The following is a 27949-nucleotide window of genomic DNA, read 5'->3' as shown; positions in this document are numbered from 1 at the left end:
AAAACCAGAATTTTAAAACCTTTTAACAATTTATTAGTCTTATTTTCCAGTAAAATATTCACATAATATCAAAAGAATGGAATGATAGCGATATAGCCATCTACCTTTAATTAATTCCACATAAATATTGAAAATCTAAAAACCTCAGGAGATCAGCAGACCGAGTAGAAATGTGATTCTTCAAAGCAAGTAGTGCTTTACCCTTGTCCTGAATGCAGTCCGTCATATGACCACTAACTTGCATAGGACCAAATGTTTGCCGAGTGTTTTTAAATACGCTCTCGGTGAGCCATCATCAGTCAATCCAAGAAGAAGATGTTGTTGAACTGCGTTGCACAAAGTTTCTTGACCTCTTCTGCAAAAAGGACAGACAACAGTGAGGAAGGAAGAGGTACTCACTTAAAAGGTTACATGATATATAATTAAATTCTTCTTGGGTAAAATTAGGAAGAGATATTTGCATTGATTTTGACCTTAAATCCCAGAAGACAAGGCAATTTTTTTTTTTTTTTTTTTTTTTTTGAGACACAGTCTTGCTCTGTCACCCAGGCTGGAGTGTAGTGGTGTGATCTTGGCTCCCTGCAGCCTCCGCCTCCCAAGTAGCTGGGACTACAGGTGCGCACCACCACGCCCGGCTAATGTTTGTATTTTTTGGTAGAGACAGGGTTTCGCCATGTTGGCCAGGCTGGTCTCAAACTCCTAACCTCAGGTGATCTGCCCACCTTGGTCTCCCAAAGTGCTGGGATTACAGGCATGAACCACTGTGCCCAGCCAAGCAATGGTAACAAGTAGAAGAGGGGGAAAAAACCACCTACAAAACCTACCAGGCCTCAGTAGTTTTCAGCATATCAACACTGCAGTTTCTCAGGCCCCAGGCAGCAAAGTGCCCGGGACACCCAGGGGAGGGAGTTAGAAGCACAAGGCTGGTGACACACACCAAGCACAAGGTTGTCATCCTGGGACAACTAATGGAACAACAAAGAAACTGACAGCATCCTTGAGCTGCAGACCAAGTGCTCCACAGAGCTGTCAGGATTTTGATCTTACCACATTCACAATTTAGATCAGGCTTGCATTAACTGATGTTTCTAATACATACAATTACTAATATAAGTATTAATAATAAAGAGAAAAACTTAGTATGCCCGAGAAGATACAAGGGAAAAAAAAAGATGCTTACACTGAATTTCCACACAGTATACACGTGGGGCATCTCCCAAGGGGGCAGCTCTGCCGAGGTGGGTCCCCTCTCTCCAGCGCAGCCGAGCTGTCAGCAGAGCAGCTGCCGGGTCACCCCGTGCAGTGGGCAAGGCTGGCCACTCTGGCGGGAAGGCAGGAGAAAATGTCTGCCTTATTCTGCTGGCGCACAGAGGGATAGCTGTAACGGCTACGTGAACCTGGCAGCTTCTCCCTACAAAAGATATGTTTTTATCACAGGATATTAAAAAAGGACATTTTGGGCTGGGCGAGGTGGCTCACGCCTGTAATCCCAGCTCTTTGGGAGGCCAGAGGATCACTTGAGGCCTGGAGTTTGAGCCCAGCCTGTGCAACAAAGCGAGACTCTGTCTCAAAAAAAAAAAGAAATTAGCTGGGTATGGCAACACATGCCTTGGTGACACATGCCTGTGGCCTCAGCTACTTGAGAGGCTGAGGTGGGAGGACTGCTTGTGCCTAGGAGTTGGGGGCTGTGGTGAGCTATGATTATACCACTGCACTCCAGCCTGTGTGACAAACTGAGACCCTGTCTCCAAAAAAAAAGGGGACATTTCTTAAGTCAACTTTTTTTTTTTTTTTTTTTAAGCGTTGTAGAAAATAATTTTCTTTTGGCAATTGCCAAAGTTTCCTGTGCGACAGGAAGGTCTTGTCATAGTTTTCCAAGGAACAGAAAATGGATCAAACGTTGAGCAGAGGCACCTGCTTAGAATCTCAGTCATGATTTGTTCTATTTATCTATTTTTTAACCATGTTTCTTAATGCGGTGAAAAGACAACTTTTCAAATTCTCCTGAAATACCAAATCCTACTTACCATTTACTTCAATGAGGTTTGCGTTTTTTTGATTCAAGATAACATAGAGCTCCCGCCGATCAGACTTCTTTCCAACAACCCAGTAGTCACTCATGGCCTTCACGATAATCTCCTCATCTTCATCCACTCTGCAAGACGAGTGTCAAAATGCAATCGCTCATTACTCATGGCTGGACTGTGAAAAGCAGCATTCCAAACCAAGAACAGGAGATGGAACAGGCACAGGTGGCATTTAAAAGGCTAAAATGCAATCGCTCATTACTCATGGCTAGACTGTGAAAAGAAGCATTCCAAACCAAGAACAGGAGATGGAACAGGCGCAGGTGGCATTTGAAAGGCTCAGGGAGTCCCGCGCGAGGGAAGCAGTGACTTCAGGGCTCCCGGGTCTGTTTGGAAGTGGCGCCCATGAAGGTGGTTCACACTTGAACCCCGTGGAAAGGGCTCTGGGTCATTTGGCTTTGAAGGGACTTTGTGTCTTTTCTCTTCTTAGAAAGGGGACGCCTGATTGGAGAAGTGGCTGGTATCACCTGGTAAAGTCACTGTTGATGTCACCGAGAATCTTCATTAAATCTGGGTGCACGGAAGTGAGCGACACACTGGGCGTTTTCCTCATGTGAACTGTGCTCTTCTCGGCGAGATTCATGTGGTTGAAGTAGATAAACTTAAACTGGGGTTCTTTCTCAGACCTGTGAAAACATGTCACAAAGACGGTAACACTCTGGCTGGATACAACTAGATTCTTTTTTTAACATTTGAGATGGAGTCTTACTGTCACCCAGACTGGAGTGCAGTGACACGATCTCGGCTCACTGCAATCTCTGCCTCCCTGGTTCAAGCGATTCTCCTGCCTCAGCCTCCTGAGTAGCTGGGATTACAGGCACCTGCCACCACGCCCAGCTAATTTTTGTATTTTTAGTAGAGACGGGGTTTCACCATGTTGGCCAGGATGGTCACGATCTCCTAACCTTGTGATCCGCCTGCCTTGGCCTCCCAAAGTGCCGGGATTATAGGCGTGAGCCCCCGTGCCTGGCCCTGGCCCTCTTTTTCTAAACAAAGTTTCACGGGAACATCGCCATTACCACATGTTCATGTGTTGTCTGTCTGCTTTCCCACCAAAATGATAGTTGAGTAGTTGTAACACGTATCTACATACAGCCCGTGACATCTGAAATACTTATTATTTGGTCCTTTACCGTAAAAGTCTGCTGACCCCTGCTTGAGGAGAGTAACATCTCGTTCCTTCCGCAGTGCAAGGAGTGAGTGTCCCGAGGAAATTAACGTGCCTCATGACCGAAGCCTACGACAATATGTAACGAAGCTTTTCCTCACATCATCCCCAGTGGAAATCACTGTAAAACATAGTTGCTTTTTCCACTGCAGTCTAATGAACATTTTAAATGGGATATACCTTTTTATGTCTTAAACTGACTAGGCAATGCTACGACACTGCCTCCCAGGTCAGAGTCTGTGACCTCCTCGGGGACCTAGTGGGAAAAGCTGGGCCTCACCGCTCCCGGGGCCCCTCCCCTCCCCTCCCCTCACTGCACCCTCAGTGTCCACCCTGGGGCCTGGGATGGAGCCTGAGCACAGCCCCGCCCCTGGGCGCAGAAGCCGCCTCTGCTTACTTCGGGGTTAGCAGCCATGTTCTGGAGGGCTGGGGGTACCAGAAATCCGACCTCCGGACAAATGGGGTACTACTGAAATACTCTACATCCAGGCAAAGAAAGAACATGGAGGATTTAGTTTCCAGGAACATGTAAAGAAACTTCTTATAAAACCAGAATTTGTTTTCATAGGTCCCTAAGGCTAAGGAAGGTATAATGACAAGAAAACTGTTTGGAAAGAGTTGTAAATTTCGTTGTCTGGGTAGACAAAAAACTTAAATCGGGTGTAAGCTTCTATCCTCAAAACACTCTGTGGGGCCAGGAGCAGTGGCTCATGCCTATAATCCCAGCACTTTGGGAGGCCGAGGCAGGCAGATCACTTGAGCTCAGGAGTTCGAGATCAGCCTAGGCAAATGGCAAAACCCCACCTCTACCAAAAATACAAAAATTAGCCAGGCGTGGTGGCACGCACCTGTGGTCCTAGCTCCCACTCCTGGGGAGGCTGAGGTAGGAGGATCACTTACAGCCTGGGAGGTCAAGGCTGCAGTAAGCCATGATTGCACCACTGCACTCCAGCCTGGGCGACAGCAGGAGACCCTGTCTCCAAAAACAAACCCATAAAACAGGTGACATGTTCTCTGTGGTCCCTATACTTTGTCACTTTCCATCTGTTAGTTGATAACCTGCGTGATTCCAAACCGATTTAACTCACTTTTGCCTCCTTCACAAAGGAAAACCTGGTATTTTCACGGCCAAAGGATTCAATGATTCAGCAGCACTGTCAAGAAGTAAGCTGTTGGCTGGGCATGGTGGCTCATGCCTGTAATCCCAGCACTTTGGAAGGCCGAGGTGGGTGGATCACCTGAGGTCAGGAGTTCAAGACCAGCCTGGCCAACATGGCACAAACCCCGTCTCTACTAAAAATACAAAAATTAGCCGGGTGTGGTGGCACGCGCCTGTAGTCCCAGCTACTCGGGAGGCTGAGGCAGGAGAATTGCTCGAACTCAGGGGCTGGAGGTTGCAGTGAGCTGAGATCATGCCACTGCACTCCAGCCTGGGTCAAAGAGCGAAACTCTGTCTCAAAAAATAAAAACGAAAAACCAACAAAGATGTAAGCTGTTGACAGCAGTAATCCACACACTGTTGTACAAAACCTAGAGGTGCTTTCACCTTTGCTCGCTTCTGCACTCTTAGAGGCCCACAATTATACAAGACCATGCAGAAATAACATATGGGCCGGGCGTGGTGGCTCATGCCTGTAATCCCAGCACTTTGGGAGGCCGAGGCGGGCGGATCACGAGGTCAGGAGTTCGAGACCAGCCTGACCAACATGGTAAAACCCAGTCTCTACAAAAATACAAAAGTTAGCCAGGCATGATGGCACCCAGCTACTCAGGAGGCTGAGGCAGGAGAATCACTTGAACCTGGGAGGCAGAGGTTGCAGTGAGCTGAGATCAGACCATTGCACACTCCAGCCTGGGCGACTGAGTGAGACTCCGTCTTAAAAACAAAACAAAACAAAAAACAACGTATGAACATTAAGACCATGAGCGCATGTAGAAATTCACAGCATTTTAGTAACTTCTCAAATGTGTAGAGAGCCCATTTAAAAGCAGGACTTCAACTTTGCAAAGTGCTTTCCATCTCCTCACTTTCACTTTATAACAACTATTTTATATTGAGAAAAGATAGGCATGGCCGGGTGTGGTGGCTCACACCTGTAATTGCAGCACTTTGGGAGGCTGAGGCAGGTGGATCACTTGAGGTCAGGAGTTCAAGACCAACCTGGCCAACATGGTGAAACCCCGTCTCTACTAAAAATACAAAAAGTAGCCGGGCATGGTGGTGCACGCCTGTAATCCCAGCTACTCAAGAGGATGAGGCATGAGAATAGCTTGAGCCTGGGAGGCGGAGGCTGCAGTGAGCCAAGATCAGGCCACTGCACACTCCAGCCTGGGCAACAGAGTGAGACTTTGTCTCAAAAAAAAAGCCAGGGAGAAAGAACTCAAGGACATTTCAGTGTCTAGAGAGCCAGAGGAGTGAATCCCGCCTCTCCCACTCAGTGTAGACGCTTCAGGCCGCCAGACTGAGTACCCAGGCCCAGTGCCCCACATCCCAGCCAGTTTCCCCTACACATTTTCACACAACGAGAGGCAAAATGCTTTCAGTCTGTGCACACCAAGACCACGCCGATGACTACTGTCCATGTGAACGTAACAATCTGGGCTAGTGAAATGGGACGTTCCATTCAGGGGGGAGCTGAGGGAAGGTATTTAACAGAAGACCCAGCCCCAGCTGCCATCGTGGGGCAGAAACACTCAGGTTGACTTCCCCAGGACCCTTTCAGACCGAGGCCTGAATAGCATGTAGCACCATCCTCTACAGTCCACGAGAACACAGGAGTGTTAATACCACCCATATTTGTAAGTAAAAACTATGTATTTCAAAAGCCGTTCAATGCCTGAAAGTGAACAGAAAGCAAAGTACAAACCCAGACATCCTCTTGTTGATGTTAAACTGCTCACAGATGTCAGAGGCCAGCACTGTGAGCTGGGGCCCAACGATGCTGTCCAGTCTTCGGCAAAAATCCAGCGTTGGGTGGATAGAGGCTGGCAAGTCATGACAAAAAATACCAGTAAGATTCATTTTACTGTGCGACGCTGAACAACAGTATTCAAACGAAAACTTCACTGGTCTGGGAAAGCAAACAATGAATGCTCAGGCCCCCTTCTGCTCCTCAAATAGAAGAGAAACAGAAGATACAAAACCGGTTACATTTCAGATGAAAAAAAGGCAAAGACCTATCTCACTGTGAAAAGTTGACTGAGGCACACCCCGTGGGGTGGTAAACGGTTGCCTACCCCAGAAAGACCTCAGAAGGTCGTATGTTTATTTAACAAACATTACGTAGCACTCATGGGCCAGGTGCTTCACGGACATGACCTCATTCAATCCTCAGAACCCCCCGAGAGAGGTACCACTGCTGTCTCCAGCTCACAGTCGGCGGGGCACAGAAAGATGCCCACACTCTACTGCTGATGAGCGGGAAAACTAGGACTTAAAAAATATGAGCAATGGCTACTTAAGGAGACGGGGGGTCCCAGATGGGGAACAGGGCCTCTATATTGCTTATGACAACACATTTATCACTTAATGGGCTGGGTGTGGGGGCTCACGCCCGAAATCCCAGCACTTTGGGAGGCTCAGATGGGGGGATCGCTTGAGCCCAGGAGTTTGACACTAGCCCGGGCAACATAGTGAGACCCTGTCTAGACAAACAACAACAACAAAAACATTAGCTGGGTCTGGCAGTGTGTGCTGGCAGTCCCAGCGACTTAGGAGGCCAAGGTGGGAAGATCACTTGAACCCAGGAGGTCGAGGCTACAGTGAGCTATGATCGTGCCACTGCACTCCAAGAGTGAAACCCTGTCTCCAACAAAAAAATCCCAACCAACCGAAACCCCCAAAACATATTTATCCTTAAGAATAGGACGCAGCAAAGTACAAAAAGCTTAGTCAGGCTGAAATCAGACAAAGGCGTGTACCCACCGTCGATCATAAAGCACACAGCCGCACTCATGGCCTGGGAAGACAGAACAAACCAGAGGTTATGAAATGGTAGAAAAAAGGAGACTTGCATATAATAACAATCTGTTCAAAGTCGATGGGGACAAGTCAACTGTAAAAAGATGCTTTTTGGTCAGCTAGAGCCATCTGAACACAGACTGCCCATTCCATGAGAGGGGAGTGCTGTTCCCCTTGTCAGGTGTGACAGCACTAGTGGGGAGGTTATCACGGATGTCCTCATCAGAGAGGCACAGGGACTGATGTGATGACTTAAAATGCTCTTGCAAACCCAACAACACAACATGGAGAAGCAACAAAGACCGAATCTTATTCACTTGTGTGATGGGGACTTAGGGGTTCACTGTTCTAGTCTCTCTGTATATAGTCCAGAGAGAATAGAGAATTGGCAGAAACTGTCCATTATTCTGTGATGATTTCCACTGACACAAGTTTACAAAGAGCAAATGGATATCATCCTGTCTCACTTTATTATAGCAAATAATTACAGTGATGACATTAGACACAGCAACCTACAACAACCAGGACCACAGATAACCAAAAATGTTTAAAATTTATCAAAGCAATGTACGGTTAAAAAAGGCTGAGCAGAACACCAAGCCTGATGATGAAAGCCACAGACTTCCTTCTCTGCCTCTCCTCCCTGGCAACCACTTTACCCTGTCATTAGACAACAGCGTTATCCTAACTCTTTAACGTATCCTCTCTGGGCATCGTACTGGCTTCCTGCTCACGTCATGACAGGTGTGACCCCTCGTCTGCATTCCCCTCTCCTCTATGGTTTATAGCCATTCTATTTCCTCCGCTGGCCGCCTTCCACCAGCCACAGGCCTCTGCTCCTTAATTCACGTTTCCACCTGCCCCAGTACCTCTTCCCACTTCCGAGAGCAAGATCCCGTCTCAAGAGAAGAAAGATCTCAAATCAGTGACCTGACCTTTTGTCTTAAGATCCTGGACAACAGAAGTCAACTAAACCTAAAGCAAGTGGGGCCGGGTGTGGTGGCTCACACCTGTAAGCCCAGCACTTTGGGAGGCCGAGGTGGGCAGATCACCTGAGGTCAGGAGTTTGAGACAAGCCTGGCTAACATGGCAAAACCCCATCTCTACTAAAAGTACAAAAAAATTAGCCTGGCGTGGTGGTGTGCGCCTCTAATCCCAGCTACTCAGGAGGCTGAGGCAAGAGAATCGTGTGAACCTGGGAGGCAGAGGTTGCAGTGAGCCGAGACTGTGCCACTGCACTCCAGCCTGGGTGACAGAGCAGGACTCTGTCTCAACAAGAAAAAAAAAACCAAACAAACCTAAAGCAGATGGAAGGAAATAATAAAACACGAGAGCAGAAACAAACTCAACAGAGAAAAATCATAGAGAAAATAAATGAAACCAAAGTTGGTTCTCTGAAAAGACCAACATTGAAAAACTTTTCCTTTTTCTTGTGAAGATTCCAGAAGTATGAAGAACCTTTAGCTAGACTGTAGAACAAGAAACAGAGAGAGAAGACTCAAATTACTAAAACCAGGAATGAAAGAGGAGACATCACTACTGACTTTACAGGAAAAACGAAGGAGTATCTGGCTTTACCTACAATATCATGAAAAACCGCGTGCCGACAAATCAAATAAATTGAAGCTGACAAATTCCTAGAAAGACACAAACTACCAAAGCTGACTCAAGAGGAAACAAAATCAAAATAAACCTGTAACAAGTATAGAGATTAACCCATTTATGCTGGAGGTTGTAAATCTTTTTTGTGAAAAATGAGACCTTGGCGATGACCTTCAGCAGGATATAAATAACTCCCACAAGCTTAGTGTTCCAATAATGGAACACTAGGCATAAACGCTTAACTGTAAGACTTCCCACAAAGAAAAGCCCAGGTGCAGAGAGCTTGACTGTGAATTCTATGAAACATGTAAAGAGGAATTAACACTGATTCTTCACTGTCTTCCAAAAAAATAGGAGGGAACATTTCCCAACACATTCCATCAAGCCAGCATTGCCCAAAGATATCATAAGAAAACAAAACTACAGGCCAATATCCCTTACAGCCCAAGCCCTTACAGTACCCGCTCCACCTCTGGAGGGCTGGAGACTAAGGCCGGCCACGTGGGGCCAGCTGTGTCTCTGTGGCCGATCCCCACCAAATCTCTGGATCTCGAGGCTCAGGTGAGCTTCCCTGGATGGCAACACTCCATAGAGACGGCCACGCATCCTCGATGGGGAAACACGCATGACCCCAACGGGAGAGGACAGCCAGAAGTTCACACAGAGTGGGACTCCATCTCAAAAAACAAATAACAAAAAACAAAACAAAACAAAAACAAAAACCCAAAAAACCAAACCAACCCAAACCAACCTAAAGCAAATAGAAGGACTCCTGGTCCTTCCATTGGTGGCTCCTGGCCCTGCCCCACATGCCTCTTCCCCGGGCTGATTTTAACCTGTATTCTTCCACTGTAGTAAACCGCAGCTATGAGTGCAGCCATTCTTCCTTATCCCTGGTTTTGCTTCCCATGGTTTGTTATGTGAGGGACAGTATAATAAAATATTGAGGTAAGAGGGAAGCAAACCGCATTCACATTACTTTTATTGCAGTAGATTGTTATCATCCACTTATGATTACTATTACTTTTTTTGAGATGGGGTCTCACTCTTGTCCAGGCTGGAGTGCAGTGGCACCATCTTGGCTCACTGCAACCTCCGCCTCCCAGGTTCAAGAGATTCTCCTGACTCAGCCTCCTGAGTAACTTGGATTACACGTGCATGCCACCATGCCTGGCTCATTTTTGTATTTGTAGTAGAGGCAGGGCTTCACCACACTGGCCAGGCTGGTCTCAAGTTCCTGGCCTCAAGTGATCTGCCTGCCTCGGCCTCCCAAAGTGCTGGGATTACAGGTGTGAGTCACTGCACCCAGACTTATTAATCTCTTACTGTACTGAATTTATAAACATTATCACAGGCATGTATGTACAGGAAAAAACACAGTAAGTGAAGGGTTTGGTACTGTCCCCGGTTTCAGGCACCTCCCGGGGGTTTTTGAACACATGGCCTTTGGCTCGGGGGTACTGCTGTAGAAAGCCTTTTCTGAGTCCTGTAGTGCTTCTAGCGAACTCTTACCCTAAAGGTGGTCACGGGTACTCCCAAACTCGCAGTGGGTGTCAGAAGTGAGGATGGTCTTGGAGACTCATGAACTTTGCAACTAGAAATCACTGAACTTTACATTTTAAGTGTACGAGGGTGAGTTGTATGGTACGTGCATTGTATCTCAAAGTCATTAAGAAAAAGGTAAGGACCCTTTAACATAGCCACAATCCCATTATCACACCCCAAAATATGTCTGTAGACTGAGTCTAAAAATACAAATGCACCGACAGCACATTACACTCCAGGGTTATGGAGATTTCAGTCATTACCTGGGTCATTCAAAGGAAAATGATTTTTTTCTTGAGATGGGGTCTCAAACTTTCACTCAATACACAAATGGACATTCTTCCTACTCCAATTCCTGCTCTGAATTACACCTCCAACATTTTGGTTTGCTTTTTCAGACCATATCTTTCTGTATGCTCTTCCTGCAATCTCCCCTTCCCTGCCAGCCTGTCACAGCCCAACTTTAACTGACTCTCAAGCACACCATGTGATGAATGAAATATCTTTTTATCTTGGTGGCTTGAACCCTAGAGCCCTCCCTCCTCCTGCTGTCACGGAGGTGCTGGAGGTGGAGGGTCGCCAGCAGACCTGAAGAGCCTGATCACCCCAAGATTTCCTTGTACCGTCTCATGCGTGAGAACTACTGTTCTGGATTCCCAAGTGTTCCTTCTTGGTGTGCTCACTTATTCTGCTGACAGATGACCCTGTGTAACACCCTCAGGAAGGGTACATGAGGGTAAACTTTTTGAGGCTTTTCATGTTTAATGTGGTTTTTTTTTTTTTTTTGAGACAGAGTCTTGCTCTGTTGCCCAGACTGGAGCACAGTGGCGTAAGCTCGGCTCACTGCAACCTACGCCTCACGGGTACAAGTGATCTCCTGACTCAGCCTCTGGAGTAGCTGGGATTACAGGCGTGAGCCACCTCGCCTGGCTGATTTTTTGTATTTTTAGTAGAGACAGGGTTTCCCCATGTCGGCCAGGCTGGTCTCGAACTCCAGACCTCAGGTGATCCGCCCACCTTGGCCTCCCAAAGTGTTGAGATTATAGGCGTGAGCCACCATGCCCCGGCTAATGTCTTTGTCTTATCTGTGGTTGACAGCTTGGCGTGGCAAAGAACTCTATGCTCAAATTCACTTTCTCTCAGAACTTTGAAAGTCTCTCTTCCACTGTCACATCATGTCTGGTCCTGGATATGAACCTGTTGATATGAGTTTCATTATTTTTGAGAGGGTTTCACTCTGTCACCCAAGATAGAATGCAGTGGTGTGATCATAGCTCACTGCAGCCTCCAACTCCTGGGCTCAAGTGGTTCTCCTGCCTCAGTCTCCTGAGTAGCCGGGACTACACACGAGCACTACCATGCCTGGGTAATTTTTAAACATTTTCCTGCCGACACAGGGTCTTACTATGTTGCCCAGGCTGGCCTCCAACTCCTGGCCTCAAGTGATCCTCCCACCTTGGCCTCCCAAAGTGCTGGGACTGCACCTGGCCCATTTCAATTTTATATTAATAGATACAACTCTTCTAATGAGTGGATACTAATTTTTTAAAGTTCTTGTCTGTCCTCAGAATCATGTTTCTTTTGAGACCTCTAGTTTTGTTTTTGCAGCCATATTTAACAATGAGGGAAGCAGAAGGCTGACCAGAGATGGAAGCTTCACTCTGAGTGTAGGATGAAGGTCTCAGTTCTGTCTGGGAGACAGAAATGCCAGAATGAGCAGGGCCTCATTCTCAGGGGCAGACATCCACGTTAGCCACTCTGGGTCTCTTCAGACTGTTTCCTTTCTTTAAACAGACCATTAATTGTCACCCAGGGATGGATGCTCAGCCGTGGGCCTGTCTGTGCAAGGATGGGGGAAGGGGAGGCTGACTGGCCTCTCTGCCACACTTCACTTCCCTTCCCCACCTTTCCAGGCCCAGGCCCCACTCTGACTCCTCAGGTGACCTCCTCCAAGTCAGGAGCTTCTCTGGGCTTCTACAGGGCTGTGGGTCCCTGCCTTAGCACAGGGTTGCCACTCGTATTCCAGGCCTGCTCCGGCACCGCCTTCTATCAGGCATGGCTTACAAGTCCCGTCTACCTTCCAGAGTGGGACAGGACTCCCTCATCCTGACACATCCCGCTCCTTCCTGTTCCCCCACAGCATCATTTCTGAGCCTTTATAAATGAAAACTTCTCCACAGCCTCAGGCAGGAAAGAAGAGAAACACGTGCGCATGCTCCATCTTCTTTCTTGAATCAAAAACTGCCTTTAATTAGAAACACAACCTGAGTACATATCCTTACAAGACGATGTCCTGACAGAAACAAAATATGATCCTTATGGAATTAGCAAGCCCACAGCTTTAAAATCAGAGCAAAAGCAGCATATGCACAGACACATGGCTACGGCCCCCATCCAGAGCCATTTCGAGAACAGGCAGCACCAACCTCTGACAGCCTTTGGTTTGAGAGCACGTGAGACTTCACACGTTTATAAATCACAATCTTAAACAGTTCCTCTTTCACTAATAACAAAACTGTTTAAAAGGAGCTGAAAATAAACTTATTATGCTGGAAGAACACCCATTTTGAGTTTTACCATAATCAGAACTTCCAACATCTTTTCCAAGAAACATTTAAGAGGTTTGCACATGCACTCGTGTACACATGCAAGAAAGATCCACTTCAGTATTAATCATTAACGCTGGAAAGAAAAAAGTTGTTACCTTATAAACAATTAAATGGAGCTCTTCATAAGTATCATCGGTATTTACAAAAATTTTGGGGAATCTGCATTTTGCATCTGGATCATTAAGGTTCAAGGGTCCGGTAAGAAATCTTAAAAGCAAGAACAGACACGACTTGATTCAACGAGGTGAATTAGAATCAGGAATCTAGAAAAAGAACACACTCCTACTTAATACACACCAGCTGCTTTTGATGCCAGCTGCTATTTGGCAAACACCATATCAGAATATGCCGGCTGGGCATGGTGGCTCACGCCTGTAATCCCAGCACTTTGGGAGGCTGAGCTGGGTGGATCACCTGAAGTCAGGAGTTCAAGAGCAGCCTGGTCAACATGGCAAAACCTTGTCTCTACTAAAACTATAAAAATTAGCTGGTCGTGGTGGTGGGCACCTGCAATCCCAGCTACTCGAGAGGCTGAGGCAGGGGAATTGCTTGAATCCAGGAGATGGAGGCTGCAGTGAGCTGAGATCGTGCCACTGTAGTCCACACTCCAGCCTCAGCGACAGAGAGACACTCCATCTCAAAAAAAAAAAAAAAAAAAAAAAGGTATGCTAAAGTAAGTTTTCACTCATTGGAAACAATAAACTTTCCTTTGTTGATTCCTGTCAATCAGATGGTACCAGATATTTCAATGTCCATATTTTCTTTACCGAAAAGATAATAGGCCAGGCATGGTGGATCACACCTGTAATCCCAGCACTTTGGGAGGCCAAGGCAGGTGGATCACTTGAAGTCAGGAGTTCAAGACCAGCCTGGCCAACATGATGAAACCCTGTTTCTACTAAAAATACAAAATGAATTAGCCAGGCATAGTGGCTCGTGCCTGTAGTTCCAGCTACTCGGTAGGCTGAGGCATGACAATCACTTGAGCCCGGGAGGCAGAGGTTGCAGTGAGCGGAGATCTTGCCACTGCTCTCCAGCCTGGGTAACAGAGCCAGACTCTGAGTCAAAAAAGAAAGAAAACCCAGTATCATAAATCAAAGAACAGAAGTCCTACCTTCCATAGTGTTGAAGATTTCCTGGCATTTCTGCTCTTATTGGAGAATCCCTTCCTGCTAACTGCAAATACATTTAATGTTGACAATGACTTATCAGACTTTTTATTTATTTTCCAAGCTTTGAAAAACAGCATTCATTATCTATTAATTGGTTCCAGGCCATTTGTCTTTTTCTTTTAGAGACAGGATCTTGTTCTGTTGCCCAGGCTGGAATGCGTGCAGCATGATCATGGCTCACTATAGCCTTGAACTCCTAGGCTCAAGCAATCCTCCCACCTCAGCCTCCCGATAGAGGCATGTGTGACCACACCTGGCTAGTTTTTAAATTTTTGGCCAGGTGAGGTGGCTCACGCCTATAATCCCAGCACTTTGGGAGGCCAAGGCAGGCAGATTACTTGAGCCCAGGAGTTTGAGACCAGCCTGGGCAATATGGCAAGATCCCATCTCTACAAAAAATTAGCCAGGTGTGGTGGCACACACCTGTAGTCTCAGCTACTTGGGAGGCTGAGGTGGCAGGACCGCTTCAGCCCAGGAGTTTGAGACCGTCCGAGTCAACACAGTGAGACCTCGTCTCTTAAAAAAAAATTGGAGGGAAGACAAGAGGGAATTGGAGAGAGGGAAGACAAGAGGGAATTGGAGAGAGGGAAGACAAGAGGGAATTGGAGAGAGGGAAGACAAGAGGGAGGGAACGAACAAGTGAAGAGAGTGAGTTCAACTGAGCCAAAATGATTTTTGTGTGTTAAGCTCTGAAAACACTTTGGGGAGAACACAGTGATATCATTTAAAAGTTCTCTGCAGGAAACCGGGAAATTAAGGACTAGAGTGGAAAGCCAGGTAGGCACTACAGCATCTACTGAAAATTAGGCCTCCTGTTGACAGAGGAAAAGACTACACAGGTCGATTGTTTTAAAGATCACTGGCATTTTAAAGGTTCCTAGAACCCGATCTAAAATCCAATTTTTTGGCCAGGAGCGGTAGCTCACGCCTGTAATCCCAGCACTTTGGGAGGCTGATGCGGGTCAATCACCTGAGGTCAGGAGTTCGAGACCAGCCTGGCCAACATGGTGAAACTCCGTCTCTACTAAAAATACAACAATTAGCCGGGCATGGTGGCAGGTGCCTATAATCTCAGCTACTCGGGAGCCTGAGGCCGGAGAATTGTTTGAATCCAGGAAGCGGAAGTTGCAGTGAGCCGAGATTGCACCATTGCACTCCAGCCTGGGCAAAAAGAACAAAACTCTGTCCCAATAAATAAATAAATAAATAAATAAATAAAATAAATATATAAATTAAAAGTAAAATAAAATCCAATTTTCCTCTACTCAATGACTCATTCCTCTTAAAAACGTGCTTTCTGGACTGGGGGTGGTGGCTCACGCCTGCAATCCCAGCACTTTGGGAGGCCAAGGTGGGCAGATCACAAGGTCAGGAGTTCGAGACCAGCCTGGCCAACATAGTGAAACCTGTCTCTACTAAAAATACAAAAAAATTAGCTGGGCATGGTGGCGGGCGCCTGTAATCACAGGTATTTGGGAGGCCGAGACAAGGAGAATCGCTTGAACCTCTCCATCCCAGGTGAAAGTTCGAGACTCTGTCTCAAAAACCAAACAAACAAAAACACGCACAAAAAAACCAACACACAGACACACAAAATGATGCTTTTTGTATCACATCTGAATGTCACATACTGGAGGAGAGCTGCATGTGGTTTTCTGTGCTAATTGATATACAGTGACATAAATATCACACTAAGACAAAACATACATCAGAAACGATCAGAAACGCCCCCACGCACCACCATCTCACTCCACCTGCCCTGTCTGTGCCCCTGGATGTAATTGTGCGCAGCTATGGCACCCATCATACCTCAGGTTCGATGTGCCTTGGAAAAAGGGAGGTGGTAAGGTATTTGTATAAAATTCTCATGTCATCTTGTTCTAATCCACTCCTGCAACAACAGAAAAGCACTGGGTTAAATGCTTGGAATTGTCTTCTGTCTTTCCACTACTGTGATAAAGCTCATTAAACAAAAATTTTTTTTCAAGTCATTTTTAGTAACACAGAATAAATTCTAACTTTTTAAAGTCTAAAGCTACTTAAAACTCAAAGCAATCTATTTTTCTACCTGAGATCAAAATGAGTTTCCTTTTTCCTAAACATAATTCTTAGCATTGAGGTAAATCTGAATTTACATGGTATACTTTGTCAAACTTTTCCAAAGAATTTGAAGCCCTGGATAAAGCTCATTTTTTATTTAAAAAAAAAATTTTTTTTTTTTTTCTTTTTTGAGACAAGGTCTTGCTCTGTCACCCGGGCCGGGTGCAGTGGTGCGATCATGGCTCACTGCAGCCTTGGCCTCCAGGGCTCAAGCGGTCCTCCCATCTCAGCCTCCAGACTAGCTGCGACTATAGGCGTGTGCCACCATCAGCTAATTTTTGTCTATTTTATGTAGAGATGGGGGTCTTGCTACATTGCCAGGCTGGTTTTGAACTCCTGGACTCAAGCAGTGCTCCTGCCTCAGCCTCCTAAAGTGCTGGGATTACCTATGTGAGCCACTGTGCCTGGCCTCATCTTTTTTCATTTTTCAAGAGATGAGTCTCGTCTGTCGCCCAGGCTGGATTACAGTGGTGTGACCACAGCTTGCTGCAGCCACCGATTCCCAGGCTCAAGCGAACCTCCCACCTCAGCCTCCTGAGTAGCTGGGACTACTGGTGCTTTTTTCTTTAACATTATATCAAGAGGCTCACCACCTGACCGCGAAGTTAAGGAAGGTAAAGAGTTAAACTTGAGTCCAGGCACTGGAACTTTATCCTGACCTGCAAAAGGCTACTCCTACATAGTCCTGTATTTTACATGCCATTTGAGATTAAAAAAAGTCACAAGGGACTGGACTGTCTGGTTGAATTCCATGTAGGATTATGCAGGAAACCTCCAAAGCCACACTGTTTCATTTTAGGAGCAGACGTCTCTTAGCTTCCTGGGTTATATGGTAATGCTGCATTCTCTCCCCTAGTCCCCTGGGAAAATATGGGTGTGCTGTAGACAGGGAAGGTGATCCTAGGTCTCAGAAATGTACACGGATTTTAATTCTCCGGATCTTTAGTGTAGAAAGAGGAGGAGGAGAAAAACAAGCTTTCAGGCAAACCATCTGATCTGAAATGAGGCAGGAAGGAGCAGCACGTGGAAAAAGCACAGAGAAACTAGCAGGCATCAGACTCTGGAATCGGTTTTGTAAAAGGAGACAGACAATGAGGCTGGATCTGGGGGTTTTCTATTCAAGATCACTGAAATGCCGTGAAGGTGGTCGGGCACGGCAGCTCACACCTGTAATCCCAGCACTTTGGGAAGCCAAGGTGAGCAGATCACCTGAGGTCAGGGGTTCAACACCAGCCTGGCCAACATGGCAAAACACCGTCTCTACTAAAAAATATAAAAATTTGCTAGGCCTGATAGCACGCACCTCTAATCCCAGCTACTTGGGAGACTGAGGCATGAGAATCGCTTGAACCTGGGAGGCGGAGGTTGAAGTGAGGCTGAGATCACGCCACTGCACTCTAGCCTGGGCGACCGAGCAAATGAGACTCTGTCTCAAAAAAAAAAAAAATCAAAGCAATATACTAAGTAAATACATACGGGTAATATATACTCTGCTTGTGACAAATTTTTTTTCCCCCTTTTTGGTAGACACAGAGCCTCATTATATTGTCCAGGTTGGTCTCCAAGTAACTCCTGGCTCGAGCGATCCTTCTGCCTCCTCCTCCCCAGTAGCTGGGACTATAGGTATGTGCACTATGCCTGGCTTAAAAGTCTTTCTTGGTATTTAACAGCTTTGGAATAAGCAATTCCGTCAAAACGTGCTGTTTTTCTTTTTCTTAGGGTCTTGCTCTGTCACCCAGGCTGGAATACAGTGGTGCTATCATAGCTCACTGCAACCTCAAACTTCCAGGCTCAAGTGATTCTCCGGCCTCAACCTCTGTAGTCTCTGTAGTTGGGACTGTTAAGTGCACACCACGATGCCCAGCTAATTTTTTTTTTTTTGCATTTTTTGTAGTGATACAGTCTCACTATGCTTGCCCGGGCTGGTCTTGAACTCCTGGTCTCAAGTGATCCTCCTGCCTCAGCCTCCCAAAGTGCTGGGATGACAGGTGTAAGCGTTGGCGCCTGGAGTTAAGACGCTGTTTTTCTTGAAGGTTCTTTTTGTTGCTACTTCCTGGGACTGACCTTTCCTTTCCCCACGAGCACACTGGAGGTGACAACAGAACAGTTTTGTGCAGCCACCAGAGCTGTGCCCTGCTCCACCCGTCTGATGCTATTCCAAGAGGATGATGCCAACAGGATCCCCAGAGCTGGCTGCCAGATTGTCCTGTGACTCCAGGCTTCAAAGGGCCAACCCTGCTGGTCACTCTGGCTCCAGGGTCTCCCAGAATGAGCTCCTGGAAGACCCTCTGCTCTAAGCCTTCACTCTTCCTCACTCTCAGCAGTTTACACCCATGGCAGGGCTTGTGTTCCGTCCCAGAGATCAGAATCTCAGCCACCCTTCTCTTTCTGGTGGAAACAGGGCCATGGGCCACTGCTGCTGGATTCTGGCTTGTCACACTACATCTCCCTATCACCGTGGATGCGTGTAACTTGCAAGCACTTCCTGTCATTTTCATCTGTGGAGGAGCCACTCCCTCTGTAGACCTGATGCTACAGAAGCACAACTATCCTCCCATCTCCTACATTTCGCGGCAGTATTTCACTTTAGTAACATTGTGTGCGTATCACAGAAAGCAACTACAGCTGAGTCAGTACAGTGTAAGCTTGCCTGATAAACTATTTGTCAAATTAGAAAGTAGGTGGAGGCCGGGCACAGTGGCTCACACCTGTAACCCAGCACTGGGAGGCCGAGGTGGGCAGATCCTTTGAGGTCAGGAGTTCGAGACCAGCCTGGCCAACACGGTAAAACCCCATCTCTACAAAAAAATTAGCTGGGTGTTGTGGTACGCACTTGTAATCCCAGCTACTCAGGAGGCTGAGGCAGGAGAATTGCTTGAACCCAGGAGGCAGGGGTTGCAGCAAGCCAAGATCATGCCACTGCACTCCAGCCTGGGCAACAGAAAGCGACTCCATCTCAAAAACAAAAAGAAAAGTAGATGGGTTTCACCTGAAATTTGTGTTGTCTTCCTAGAAGATAAAATTCATGTGGAAAGCCACCGAGTTGTTTATTAACTGGATTCAAATTTCTTTATAGTAACTTGTTTCTCTTCTTAAAATGGAGCTACAAGATTTTGGCAGGGAAGGTAAATTTTAGGGGAACTAGTTTTGCCTTTTCTATTAGCTGAACTTACCTTATAGTAGTACCATATGGCCACACCCCTAATTCAGAAACTGGGCTAGGCCAGGTACGGTGGCTCACACCTGTAATCTTAGCAGTTTGGGAGGCCAACCCAGGCGAATCACCTGAGGTCAGGAGTTTAAGACCAGCCTGGCCAACATGGTAAAACCCTGTCTGTACTGAAAATACAAAAATTAGCCAGGCATGGTGGCATATGCCTGTAATCCCAGCTACTTGGGAGGCTGAGGCAGGAGAATCGCTTGAACCCAGGAGGGGGAAGTTGCAGTGAGCCAAGATCGCGCCATTGTACTCCAGCCTGGCAACAGAGTGAGACTCTGTCTCAAAAAAAAAAAAAAAAAAAAAAAAAAAAAGTGGGCTCTAGTCAATGGGAACATAAAACTTGAGGGTCCCGGAACAGCTCCAAGAGGGCTGGCCACTCCCTGCTATGCCTGGACGGCTTCTGTCCACCTACTCTAGGCCAAAAGTGCACAACCTCGGTTGCCACCCAGCTCTCAGGGATCATGTATGCTGGGCAGTCTTGTGCCCGCGTTGTTCCTACTGCAGGACACAAACCTAGTTTCACGATAGCAGGTAATTTCCTGGTTTATATAACACTTTGGATTTCTTGGATTAAAAAAAAAAAAAGAAATCTAGTTTCTTTAAAAGAAAGTAGGTGCAGTGGCTCATGCCTGTGATCCCAGCACTTTGGGAGGCCGAGGCGGGTGGATTGCTTGAGGCCAGGAGTTTGAGACCAGCCTGGGCAACACAGTAAACCCCATCTCTATAAGAAAAAAAAAAAAAAAAGTATAAAAATTCTGCTTTTCACATTTATCATTTCAGAAAAAACTCCAAAATAAAAACAGGATTCCTAAACCTTACTTGATAGGAAGATTTTCTCTTTTTTTTTTTTTTTGGAGACAAGTCTCTCTCTGTTGCCAGGCTGGGATGCAGTGGTGCCATCTCGGCTCACTGCAACTTCCGCCTCCTGGGTTCAAGTGATTCTCCTGCCTCAGCCTTCTGAGTAGCTGGGATTACAGGCATGCGCCACCACGCCCAGCTAATTTTTGTATTTTTAGTGAAGACAGGGTTTCACTATGTTGGCCAGGCTGGTCTCAAACTCCTGACCTCGTGATTTGCCCACCTCGACCTCCCAAAGTGCTAAGATTACAGGTGTGAGCCACCGCGCCCAGCCTTTCATCTTTCATGCAACCAGTTTTAAACTCCTCTGCTTGGAAATTTTAACCCAAATCACCCTAGTTCTGCTTTAAATAATCACTGCTTTATTTTGACAATATCTATGACGATGCTTCCTACACCCATCCTCCCCACTGCAAGTTCCTGTTTGAGAACCTGTCATCAATCCAGTCACTGCTGTTTTTATTATCTTAATTTCTTCTTTTAATACCATGCCTCGGGGTGTACCTACCAGATGAGCTGATCGTTATAGAGAAAAGCAGTGTATTTGACTATATTCAGGCTTTCCTCCATTCTATTAATAAAGGACTGGATTTTCAAATAAGTCATTTTATCCAATGGGAAGAAGCTGATTCCACCAAAAATGTCAAGTAGGTCACATGACTGCAAATGTAGCGTTTGCAAATACTGCGGAAAAAAAAAAGGCATAAAATTTACTAATAGTACACTGAATATAATGCTCCTTGATAACTGAAAATAATCTTATGTCAGACTCACATTTATGGTACAATTACATACTAGCAAACAGCGCAACAAGGCCGTGGTGAAGACATCGGTAACTGAGTGTCAACTCAGTACCAATTCCAAGATACAAAGTTCAAACATATCTACTTAATGTTTATTCAGTATTGTGTTTTACTGCTTTAAATTTTTTTTTTTTGTGACAGAGTCTTGCTCTGTCATCCAGGCTGGAGTGCAGTGGTGCGATCTTGGCTCACTGCAAGCTCCGCCTTCCAGGTTCACACCATTCTCCTGCCTCAGCCTCCTGAGTAGCTGGGACTACAGGTGCGTGCCACCATGCCCAGCTATTTTTTTTGTATTTTTAGTAGAGATGGGGTTTCACCATGTTAGCCAGGATGGTCTCAATCTCCTGACTCGTGATCTGCCTGCCTCGGCCTCCCAAAGTGCTGGGATTACAGATGTGAGCCACTGCGCCTGGCCAAAAAAAAATTTTTTTTTTTTTTTGGTATAGACAGGGTCTTGCTATGTTGCCTAGGCTGGTCTTGAACTTCTGGCCTCCGTGATTCTCATGTCTAGGTGTCCCAAAGCGCTGGGAATACAGGCATGAGCCACTGTGCCCAGCTAGCACTTTCAAGTATTTAATTCCTGGCCAGGCGTGGCAGCTCGCGCCTGTAATCCCAGCCCTTTGGGAGGCCAAGGTGGGCACACCACTTGAGGTCAGGAGTTTGAGACCAGCCTGGGCAACATGGCAAAACCCCGTCTCTAATAAAATTACAACATTAGCCGGGCGTGGTAGCCTGTAATCCCAACTACTCAGGAGGCTGAGACAGAAGAATCACTTGAACTTGGGAGACAAAGGTTGCAGTGAGCCACGATCACACCACTGCACTCTAGCCTGGGTGACAAGAGTAAGACTCTGTCTCAAAAAAAAAAAAAAAAAAAAGTATTTAATTTCCTGCTTTAGTGCTCTTCAAATTAGATTAACATAATGAGGGATCTATCCATTAATAAATACTACAGAGACTGCCATCTTCCTCCCCCGCCCCGAGATGGAGTCTTGGTCTGTCACCCAGGCTGGAGTATAGCAGTGCGATCTTGGCTCACTGCAACCTCTGCCTCCTGGGTTCAAGCGATTCTCCTGCCTCAGCCTCCAGAATAGCTGGGATTACAGGCATGCGCCACCACGCCCAGCTAGTTTTTTGGTGTTTTTAGTAGAGACGAGGTTTCACCATGTTGGCCAGGCTGGTCTCGAACTCATGACCTCATCATCTGCCTGCCTCGGCCTCCCAAAGTGCTGGGATTACAGGCATAAGCCACTGCACCCAGCCGAGAGTGCCATCTTATACTAAAATAATGTCTAAATGTCATGTACTCAGGACAACAGTTCTATCCATATGTTGATGGGTAAGAGAGAAATGAGGACAAGAACAGAAACCAGGAGATAATATGTGAGTAGATAATTGTGGTCATTAAAATGACAAAACAACAAAGAAAAGTAATTCAGAGAAACAAAAAAATTCAAAAATAGCTATGAAAGCTGTTTTAGACAGTCGAATTCAAAAATAGATACAGAAGGTATTTTCAGAAGAAAATGAATTGAGAATTGTTGCTTCAAGATAAATTGGGCTGGGCGAGTTGGCTCATGCCCTTAACCCCAGCACTTTGGGAGGCCGAGGAGGGAAGATTGCTTGAGACCAACCTGGGCAAAACAGCCAAGACAAGACCCTGTCTCTTTTTTTGTTTCCTTTTAAAAAAAAGATAAACTGAAAACTGAGCTTGACAAGGTAGGGTGAAACATGCAAAATTCAATTACAATGAAAGAGGACAGCACTTGGAACAAATCTCCCTAATTGCTAATCTGTCAAAGTCTGTCAAGGCCAATAACTCTTACCTACATCAAGACAGTTTACGCCCGTTTAGTGAACAGAACCAATCCCTGAGAATGTGCAACTCCAATAATTAAGTTTTCCTTATCAACTAATCTATCACACAAAAGACGGCTGCTGAGTAAGCCCAGAAGGACAGATGCAGGTAAAACACAGGGAGGCCAAACGATGTCTCCAGGACTCTTTAAGAGCCCCAGGTGAACGCAGGAAGCTCTGCCTTACACCACAGTTGGAGGGAGGGTTCCAGAGCGCACGCCTCATGCGTTTCCTCGCTGCTCCAGTTTTGCGACGGTCTGTCTCAGGCTCTTTGCCACTTTCAAGTTCTGGGTTTTTTGTATATGAGAAACAAACTTGTCTGTCTATATTTCTCTAAAAACCTGCTGAATGCTTACTAAAGTTATCAATGAAATTCAAAATACTTACCCGATGGAAGAATTTCTCTAATCTTTCTTTCAGAAGCTTGACGCCTCCGTCCTCCATGGCTTTCAGAAATGTACCATTAAAAAGCTAGTGAGGTAAAAGATTGCAGAAAAAAAAATCAGTTTCCTATGCTCACTTTTTCAGTATAACAAGTTCTTCTTTTCTTTAGATTATTAATTCAGCTCATTAAATCTCCCAGTTCTTTCCAATAGAGAATATTTACATGAGAAAACTTGAGTTAAAAATGTAAGTTACAAAAAATACTGTTAAGTGATGCTGTCTCATTTATGAAACCACCTAATTGCTCTAGGCATCTTTCAAAAATTTCAACTTACCCTGAAGTTTCCATTTACATACATAATATCACCCACATTTCGGTTTTTTTTATTTTTCAGTGTTCTGTTAATAAATGGAATCACCAACATTTTTATCCTTTTTTTTGAGATGGAATCTCGCTCTGCCACCCAGGCTGGAGTGCAGTGGTGCAATGACAGTTCACTGCAGCCTTGACCTCCCGGGCTCAAGCGATCCTCCCACCTCAGCCTCCCAGGTAGCAGGACTGCAGGCATGCACCATGATACCTGGCTAACTTTTATAAAAATTTTTTGTAGAGATGCGGTCTTGCTATATTGCCCAGACTGGTCCTGAACTCCTAGGCTCAAGCAATCCTCCCGCCTTAGCCTCCCAGAATGCTGAAATTACAGGTGTGATCCACTGTGCCCTGCCTCACTATAATTTTTAAATCATAAAATTATCTGCATTCTGTACATTCCTTGAGGACAGAGACACACTTTTTCATCAATGGGGACACATTCCTACTATAAGGCTGAGAAAAGAGAAGGGAGTTCAATACTTACTGAATAAATGTAGGCATAAACCTCACTACCTGTTTCAAAAGCCTCACTATTTTCTTTTCTAAGACAAATACAGAGTCACTTTGTAGTCATTTACAGATTTCTCTTTAAACAACCGTGGAGCCTATAAATAGGGGTAACTGGTTAGACTCTCAGTTCTAAAAGAATGCCGTGCTTACCTTGTACATGCTGTAGCACTGCTGCAGCACTGAACTATAAACCTTGTCCTGCAAACACGAAAACACAGCACACATCTCAATTCAAGGGAAAAACAATGTCTATTGGATAGATGGCAAAGGTACACTGACTCTTGGCCAAACAGTATAATGTTTATAAACTTGGTCCCACAATAGTTGTGTGCTGAAAAAAAGTGTTTACATTCTTTTTTTTTTTTGAGATGGAGTCTCGCTCTGTTGTCCAGGCTGGAGCACAGTGGTACAATCTTGGCTCACTGCAACTTTTGCGTCCCCGGTTCAAGCGATTCTCCTGCCTCAGCCTCCTGAGAAGCCAGGATGACAGGTGTGCACCACCATCCCTGGCCAGTTTTTGTAGTTTTAGTAGAGACAGGGTTCTGCCACATTGGCCAGGCGGTCTCAAACCCCTGACCTCAAGTAATCTGCCTGCCTCGACCTCCCAAAGTACTAGGATTACAGGTGTGAGCCACTGTTCCCAGCCAGAAGTGTTTAAATTCTAATTTGTGAATCAGTAAGCCTTACTTTAGGAGGGCTTTCAATACAGATGAAGAGTAGAAGGTATTAGTGAGATAGGGTGCATATACATTTTTAAAAGATTGTGCTAGTGTAAATGATAAACATAAACCTTTGCTATATACCCCGAGAAACTTCCGCAAAAGCCACCTAGTTTAAATCCGACCAAGTAAGGCATTCAACATACTCAGCAATACATTAAAAAAAAAACAACAAACGAACAAACAATGACACATTACCGACAACTCCTCCTCTTGATATTCAATAACTGGTTTTCCATCTTTACTCTGTTTTTCAATTATAGGATTCCGAACAACCTACAAAGTTTGATAAACTCAAATTATACAATGAATTCATTAGACCATGTTTATTTTGCCTTAATTTAAAAACTTTGAACACGCTACAGCACCAGAAACACAACTTCTTAAAACAGCCCCAAGAATGAATAAAGCAAATAGGAAGAACTTGATTTTAAAATTGCAACCAATTTTATTTTAATTTTACTTGGATGCAACAGCCAGAGAACTTTCCTAAATTCTGAATAGTAAAGATCACCCATAACTTCACCATACAATTTCAGAAAGATACACTATGTAAATACCATGACCATCCAGAAATTTCCTTCTGGTTCATTGAAGAACTGTCTGTTCTTCTGTGTATGTAAAGATTTTGCAGGTTTTGATGGGCTAAAGGTCCTACAAAGGTTAAAAAAATATGTTTGAGACAATTCTCCAGCAGAAGTTTTAAGAATTCACTGAACGCTAAAAGGCACACTTAGAGGTATTACCTTGTAAACTGTACAATAGCTTCACACAATCCGACATTTCTAATCTTTTCATTCTTTTCTACCTCATTTGGATGATAAAATAAAATCTTATTTTCCTCCTGAAACATGAGGAAACAGAAGCACAACATGAATACAAACATTTCACCTTAGCTATTGAAAATGCTAAGTTCAATGTCGACCTCTTGTGTCACACATGCTAATAACAAAACAAAACAAAAACCGGTTTTAGAAAAACAGGAATTGTAATCCTAGCATTTTCAGAGGCTGAGGCGGGAGGATCACTTGAGCTCAGGAGTTCAAGACCAGCATGGGCAACACAGTGAGTCGTCTCTATTATTTAAAATAATGAAAAGAACAGGAATTATTTCATCACTGTGCAAATACTGTCCACCAGCCAGAAAGGCAATTTCGATAGTCAAGAAGTCACATCTGAAGTAGCACCAGGTAATTGTTATGAAAACTCAAGTCTCCAGGTTTCTTTCCTAGTGGTAATTTGTAATACACCAATGCTTGTAAGAAATAAAGGTGTGCACATCTGCAGACACATAGCTCCCTGAAAATTAAATCCAGCCAGTTCCCAGGCATTTGAACTGACAAGTTTTTTGTTTTTTTTTTTTCTTTTTCTGGAGAGGGGGTCTCTGTCGCCCAGGCTGTAGTGCAGTGGCGCAATTACAGCTCACCTGCAGCCTCAATCACTGGGGCTCAAGCGATCCTCTGGCCTCAGCCTCCTGAGTAGCTGGAACTACAGGTGCGTGCCACCACGCCTGGCTCATTTTTCGATTTTTTTTTTTTCTTGTAGAGTTGGGGGTCTTGCTATCTTGCCCGGGCTGGTCTGGAACCCCTGGCCTCAAGTAATCCTCTCAACTCGGCCTCCTAAGGCGCTGGGATTACAGGCGTGAGTCACGGCGCCCGGCCTGGACAGTCTTTAAAAGAACTCTGACTTGCTGGTAACAAAACACAGCTCCGGACATCCTTTGAGAAAGTCGCCGTCCCCACCTCAGAAAACACACACACATACCTCCCTCCCGGAATTTATTTATTTCCTCATTTGGGCGAAAACTTGTACAGGGTCCTGCAGGCTTGTATCATTTGAAGGCTAGCGTCTGCCACTCTGCTTCCACGCTTCTAGTTGGGGACTACCCACTTAACAAAGGCAAGTTCAATTTTAATTTCCCAGAACTGACGCAAAGCAAAGCGCAAAGAGCCTGAACCTGGGATGTGGAGTGATATAGACCCGACGGGGCTTTATTCCATCGACCCAGGACCTGAAGCGGTCCCTGCCTGCTGTCAGGTCCCCGCCGCGGCCCCGGCCCAGAATCGCACCTAGCACAATGCAGCCTAGGTCAGTGCCCCTCGAGGTGGGCAGAACCACAGGGCCACCTTCCCGGGGAACACCGGCGCCGCCCGCCCGCGCGCCGCCCCCTCCGCATACCTCTCCTTCGCGAGGCCCGAAGCCCGGGTTGTAAATGAAGAAACTCAGCAGCGCCGGCGGGAACTGCTTCTCCTGGGCCGCCCAGGGCCCGCTCCCGGCCCCGGCCGCCGCTGCAGCCATCCCGGCCCGGCCCCCACCTCGGGAGCCTCCCACGGCCCTCCCAGAGACAGCAGCCACCGGCTAGAACACCGCACTTCCCTCCGTCGCCACCGCCCCGGAAGCGCTTGCCACCGGCCCGGAAGAAGAATCCGCCTCGCAGCGTCCTCTTCTGGCACCCCCGGTTGACCTTGTTGACTGTTTCCTGGCCGAGTCTGTGTTTTGCTGGCTCGCGGAGTTCTCTCCTGGCTACAGGCGAGGGCTGCGCGTTTCAGGAAAAACTGAGCGGGCACTGTTTTTTTTTTTTTTTTCCTGATAGGGTCTCAGTTTGTCATCCAGGCTGGAGTGTAGTGGCGCAATCTCAGCTCACTGCAGCCTCAACATCCGAGACTCAAGCAATCCCCCTGCCTCAGCCTCCCAAGTAGCTAGGATTACAGGCGCGCGCCACCAAAGCCAGTTTTATTTTTCTGTAGAGGCGGGGTTTGTGTTGCCCAGGCTGCTCTCGAACTCCTGGCCTCAAATGGTCTCCCACTTCGACCTCCCAAAGAGCTCCGATTACAGGCGTGAGACACCACCACCCAGCCTGTTGTTGTTTTGGTGGTACTGTTTTAAATTTAATTTAGAGACAAGATCTCGCTTTGTCACCCAGGTTGGAGTGCAGTGGTGCCATCATAGCTCACTGCAGCCTCCAACTCCTGGGCTCAAGG

General features: G+C 46.1%; 1 protein-coding gene across 6 annotated transcripts; it reads right to left on the bottom strand.

Moving 5' to 3' along the window:
• Window positions 1-10: 10 nt before the first annotated feature.
• LOC129060573 (vacuolar fusion protein CCZ1 homolog B) lies at window positions 11-27370 on the bottom strand. 6 transcript variants are annotated; one of them, XM_054560151.2, is made up of 16 exons: window positions 27147-27370; window positions 25715-25812; window positions 25529-25622; window positions 25167-25244; window positions 24400-24447; window positions 23370-23453; window positions 20831-21006; window positions 15954-16035; window positions 14087-14148; window positions 13068-13179; window positions 7181-7214; window positions 6123-6240; window positions 2555-2713; window positions 2028-2155; window positions 1181-1411; window positions 11-355 (listed from the first exon to the last, which is right to left on the bottom strand). In XM_054560151.2, coding segments are annotated over exons 1-16 (1626 nt in total). In that variant the 5' UTR covers window positions 27267-27370; the 3' UTR covers window positions 11-353. The 6 variants fall into 6 exon arrangements, 4 of the variants coding, with proteins under 4 accessions (XP_054416126.1, XP_054416129.1, XP_054416128.1 ...); XM_054560154.2 differs by lacking the exon at window positions 1181-1411; XR_008527366.2 differs by lacking the exon at window positions 1181-1411 and having other exon boundaries at window positions 218-355; window positions 2028-2202.
• Window positions 27371-27949: the final 579 nt, after the last annotated feature.

The sequence above is a fragment of the Pongo abelii genome, chromosome 6, assembly GCF_028885655.2.
Source record: "Pongo abelii isolate AG06213 chromosome 6, NHGRI_mPonAbe1-v2.0_pri, whole genome shotgun sequence".
Classification (NCBI taxonomy): domain Eukaryota; kingdom Metazoa; phylum Chordata; class Mammalia; order Primates; family Hominidae; genus Pongo; species Pongo abelii.
The sequence above is the reverse complement of the archived record's forward strand: the minus strand, read 5'-3'. Positions and strand labels throughout refer to the sequence as shown.

Excerpts from the sequence above, each read along its gene's own strand:
- LOC129060573 (XM_054560151.2), bottom strand. The coding sequence starts at position 27,266 with ATGGCTGCAGCGGCGGCCGGGGCCGGGAGCGGGCCCTGGGCGGCCCAG. Across the intron at positions 7,215-13,067 it reads TCCATTTAATTGTTTATAAG|GCCATGAGTGCGGCTGTGTG; the intron begins GTAACAACTTTT and ends CTGTCTTCCCAG. Across the intron at positions 2,714-6,122 it reads ATCAACAAGAGGATGTCTGG|GTCTGAGAAAGAACCCCAGT; the intron begins GTTTGTACTTTG and ends ATGTTTTCACAG.